At 52.7% G+C, this 5245-nt stretch overlaps 1 protein-coding gene across 2 annotated transcripts in view; it reads left to right on the top strand.

The window, feature by feature from the left end:
• Window positions 1–2640, top strand: part of Pip5kl1 (phosphatidylinositol-4-phosphate 5-kinase like 1) — a 9707-nt gene extending 7067 nt beyond the window's left edge. Inside the window, exons 10-12 of one of the 2 annotated variants that reach the window (XM_048812987.1) lie at window positions 1476–1718; window positions 1975–2190; window positions 2312–2640. In XM_048812987.1, coding sequence (XP_048668944.1) covers window positions 1476–1718; window positions 1975–1981 — 250 coding nt within the window. In that variant the 3' untranslated portion in view covers window positions 1982–2190; window positions 2312–2640. Of the gene's footprint in view, window positions 1–1475; window positions 2191–2311 lie in introns of both variants that reach the window. The other variant, XM_048812986.1, reaches the window with a different exon arrangement.
• Window positions 2641–5245: the final 2605 nt, after the last annotated feature.

Consider the following 5245-nt stretch of genomic DNA (forward strand, 5'->3'; position numbering starts at 1 on the left):
AGGAAGGAAGGAAGGAAGGAAGGAAGGAAGGTAGGTTATTGGGCTGGGCATGTGGCTCAGGGGTACAGCACTTGTCTAGCACATGTGAGGCCCTAGGTTTGATCCTTAGCACCTCATAAAAATAAATAAAATAAAGGTATTTTGTCCATCTAAAAAAAAGATCTAAAGAAAGAAAGATCTAAAGAAAGAAAGAAAGGTTATTGAGGTTATTATTACATAGAAATTTTTTTATGCTGGTTCTCACCACCACCCCCAGTTCCCACCCCCACTCAGAAAACAAACACACCGCCCCACACCCCCAGGTACACCTCACCTGGACTCTCAAACCCCCGGTCCTGATTGATTGGTGCTCTGGCAGGGTTTATCTCCTTTGGCATCCCCCCCCCAAGCCCTGATAGGACAGTAACAAAGCCCCTCAGCGACCCCCACAGGACAAAGTTAGGGAATTGAACCTGCTTCTGCTGGGACTGGTAGTCTCTCCAAATACATCTTCTGATTTGCAATATGTTTTGAGGCAAATTCATGCACACATCATTTGCAAACTGGGGTTGTTGTACTTTGTTTGAAAAGTTTCAGCTGTGGCCCTGAGACTTCCTGAGTTAGATAACCCAAACAGTTTAGGCAATACCCAAATAAGGGATTTACCCAAAGTCACATGGCTCATAAGCTCAGAGCCAGCATCTGTGTGACCCAAATGCTCTAGACTGGCACTACCCAAGACAAAAATAATGAAGGCACCTGAACTTTATTATTATTATTATTTTATTTTTTGGTACAGGGGATTAAACTCAGGGGCACTTGACCACTGAGCCACACCCCCAACCCTTTACTTATAGACAGGGTCTCACTGAGTGGCTTAGCGCCTCGCTTTTGCTGAGGCTGGCTTTGAATTTCCGATCCCTCAGCCTCCCCAGACGCTGGGATGACAGGTGTGCACCACGGCTTCCGGCAGATGAAATTAATTTTAACAATATAATTTACTCAGTACATCCCAAATTTGATCAATTTCTTTTTTTTTTATTTTTATTGTTGGTTGTTCAAAACATTACATAGTTCTTGATAAATCATATTTCACACTTTGATTCAAGTGGGTTATGAACTCCCATTTTTACCCCGTATACAGATTGCAGAATCACATCGGTTACACATCCACTGATCCAAATTTGATCAATTTCATCTGATCAACATAAAAATCGATAATAGTTTACATTCTTCTTTTCATACCGTCTTGGCAGTTCAGTACGTGATTTCCACGAACCCCTCGTCTCCATCGGGGCCGGCTGCATTTCGGGTGCTCCGGGCACGTGTGGCCAGTGCTGTGCCCGGCAGGGAGCTCAGGGCGCAGGCTGCCCTTCACTCGGCCTCAGCTGACCCGACGCCACAGGCCCAGGCGCGGCCGGAGGGAGCGGGGCTGGGACGCCAGGGCTCCCTGGAGGAGGAGGCAGCAGCCTCACTCTGCTGTTGGCCCACCCCAGGTCTGTGCAAGGGGCGCAGGGCCCGGAGGAGCCGGAGGCGCAGAACCGCCGGCTGCTGCCAGACGCCCCCAACGCCCTCCACATCCTGGACGGCCCCGAGCAGCGCTACTTCCTGGGCCTAGTGGATCTGGCCACCGTCTACGGGCTTCGCAAGCGGCTGGAGCACCTGTGGAAGACGCTGCGCTACCCGGGCCGGACCTTCTCCACCGTCAGCCCGGCTCGCTACGCCCGTCGCCTCTGCCAGTGGGTAGAGGAGCACACCGAGTGACCAGCCCCTGGCCTCATTCTCCTTTTCGGGAAATGGGCGCACGCCAGGAACGCTGGTTCCCGCCGGCCCGGGCAGCCCGCCTGCTGTTCCTCCGGATGGCCATCAGAGGGCAGCATCCGCCAACCAGCTCTGCTCCTTTTGCTGGTGGTGCTGGGCCCCGTGTCGCGTCGAGGATTTCCCTATCATCAGTCCGTTTAATCCTCAAAAAATGCCACTATTCTCTCTTTACAGACCATGAAATGAAGGCTCAGGGGTGAAGGCACTGAGCAAGATTATTCAGCAATAAATGCTGGAACCAGGACTCCACCATGCCTTTTGGACCAGGGAGCCTGTATTCTTAGGCACCAGCTCCCGGGCCCTATCCTCATGCTCCGGGGAAGGGGGGAGGCTGAACGCCCTTCCCCTCGTCATCCATATGGGGAAACAGAGGCCCAGAGGCCTGAAGGGGTAAGTGGCCAGTTCAGCCCTGAGTACCCAGGCCTTACTCCCTCGGAGGTGGGAGAAGGTCGGGGGAGGGGGCTTCTTGGAGCTCTGGGATACATTTTAAAAGTGCACCATTTATCTCCAGTGAGCTCTGCCCTCCTCTGAGAGTCATTTTTCTCATCTGTGAAATGGAGGCAAGCGTCAGTTATCAGAACAAAGGTCTGGACTGCACAGATACTACTAGGATCCATGCCTAGCCCCATATCATCCCTTCTCCCTCCTCCAGGAAACTCCAGCCTGGCCTCTGACCCCAGTCCAATCCAACCAGGCCCAAGCGGGCCTTTCCTTCAGCTGCTCTAGGCTGTGTGACCAGAGCAAGGTGCTAAACCTCTCTGTGCCTCAGTGGTTTAATGTGTGAAGTTGGAAAGGATGAAGAGACCTCATTAATTCATTAAATATTTATTGAGCACCTGCCATGTGGATAGGCTCTCTGCTGAGCAATGGAAACCTGGGGATGGAGCAAGATGACTTCATGGAACTCAGAGTCTGGGTGACAAAAGCAATCTGCTGTGACAAAGCCCCATGGAGAAGCACAGGGGCCCTGGAGCTGCAGCCAGGAGTCTCCACGTGGGAGGAGGCTTAACAGAGACCAGAAGAGTCAGAGGACTCCTGGGGGGGGGGGGTTCCAGCCAAGAGCACAAAAGGGCCTGGGATGGGAGAAGCCCAGCATGACAGAAAGAAAATGCCTGGGGGTGAAATGGGACAGTGGGGGAGTGTGGGTGAGACCCCTAGGGAAGGCTACGGAAGGTCACTCAGTGACACCAACATTTTCATTCCAATGCCCTATTGGATGCAGCCAAAGACGGATGGTGGGAGCATGAGTTCCAGGGATATTTACTTTTAAGATATTGACATCACTGCTATTGTCTGGGTGGCCTTGGGTCATGACTCAACCTCTCTGAGCTGCCGTGAACCACGGAATTCCTTACTCCTGCCCAGCAGGAAGTTGGGCTGCAGAGCTGTTAAGTTCTCCTATCAGTCGGGAGGTGATGGGTCAGGGAAGCTTAGGGGAGCCGGGTGTTGGCAGGAACTGGGGTCAGCTGCCACATTTCCTCCGGTCTGGATCCGACGGGGCTGACCAAGAGCACAGAGCCCTGTTGTCCTGCAGAGTGATGGCCAGCCCTGCAGTGCGTCTTGACGGGGCACTCAGCTGCAGGGGTGGGGGAGTGAATTGTCCAGGTTCTCATGGGACCACGACTCCTGACCTCTTTTGTTCATTTAACAGACATTTAGGTGCTCCTAGTATGTGCCAGACACTGTGCGGAGCTGGAGATGTCCCTGAGAACATGACAGGTCAGAGAGGAGAATCTAGTGGGCACAGGGGCCATAAATAAAGAAACCGATTAATACAGAGAAATTTCAGAGTGTGACAAGTATTACGAAAAAAGTCAACCAGCCATGTGATAAGAAGTCCAGGTAGAAGATGCCATGAGTACAAAGGTCCTGAGATAGGAAGAAGCTCAATGTGACTGGTGTGTCAGAGGATGGCCAGAGTGGAGGGAGAGTGACTGAAAGGCAGTCAGGCCTTGACATGGTACAGGGCTTATAGTCTGGAGTAAGGATGGTTGATGCTTCCAAAACCCAACTGAAGAGTTTCATCTGGGGCTGTCAAATTTCCTGATCTCAGTTCCACTATGGACTTAGGATCCTTATCTACCCTGGCTGGGAGCTTGGGCAATTTGGGCATGTCATTGTGTCTCTGTTGCCCTATCAAATCTCCTGAGGAAGGAATCATTGCTTCACCAGTCATTGTGCGTGATGAATGAATGAATCCACAGGGAACTTTTTCACCATTAGGCCCTTGGGATTGGGTCTGTGTTCAGAGAAACTGGAAGGACTAGGATTTGGAAGGCAGAAGGGCTCTGACTTTGGGGACCTACTGTGTTACTGAGGGGCCAAGCTCTGCTGGGCGGAAAAAGGAGGGCTTGTGCTCAAAGGGAACTTCCAGGATCAGCACCACTTGAGTCACCCTCCCTGCCCCTGAACAAAATAGGGAAAGGCTTGGGAGCCTGTGGGGGGAGGGGGGATTGGCCTTGCACCTGGAGCAGGTAGACCTGGAAGGTTGCTGTGCTGGGGATGGACCTTCTGGCTTCCTGCCCAACCCCAAGCCTCTGAGAAAATGGAAAATGGACTCTAAAATGGGGTCCAGAGAGGAAACCAGGCTGGTTCCCAGGCTAGTGCCCCAAAGCAGGTAGGTGGGCTTGGCTCGGATGGTTAGGTGAGGTTTTTTTTATCATTGTTTGTTTTCTGCTTGCTGGGATGGAACCCAGGGCCCTGTGCATGCTAGGTAAGCACTCTATCCATTTTGCCCAAATGCAACTTTTAAGAAAAAAAGATCTTGGGACCTGTGTGTTCCACTTTGCAGGAGGCCTACCCCGCCCCCTTGGCCCCATACCTGCCCCTTCAGTCGGGCCCCTGAAGTCATCTGCATTTGAGATCCTTATGGGATGCGATCTGAGCCTTCAAATAGGACACAGTTCAGATGAGACTGAATTAAAGGGACTCACAGGCACTAGGGAAAAGAACTCTGGGAGGTGCCTCTCTGGAGACCTGCTCTGGAGGGAAGCCTCCCGCAGTTCCAATCCTGGCTCATTCGGTCTCACATTTCTACTTTACACAGGCTCAGGTGAGGGTCACCGGGTCACGATCAATTATATTAAAAACAATTCGCTTCTTCGTTGTTTAACTAAATTCCAATTTAACTGGGCTTCTTACATTTTACTGGCAACATTACCAACTTGAAAGGCAGGCTCCTGACCTGCAGCCCTGCTTAATTTCCTTGGCCCCCACCCCCAGCGGCGGAAACTCAAGTCTGAACCGCCAGGCCGCCAGGCAGCCACCGCACCGTGGCTCGACACCCTCCGGGTCTCTTTCCTCTGTCCAGCGCCCGGGCAAGGGACGGTGGGAATGCGGGAGGACCAAAGGGGCAGAAGCAGAAATCCAGATAAAAGCCGCGATGCGGGCGCCCCGCCCTCACCCGGAGGCCGTGTGGGCGGCCACGCACACCCCGCCCGCGCCG

The sequence above is a fragment of the Marmota marmota genome, unplaced genomic scaffold (genome assembly GCF_001458135.2).
Source record: "Marmota marmota marmota unplaced genomic scaffold, marMar, whole genome shotgun sequence".
In the NCBI taxonomy this organism is placed as follows: domain Eukaryota; kingdom Metazoa; phylum Chordata; class Mammalia; order Rodentia; family Sciuridae; genus Marmota; species Marmota marmota.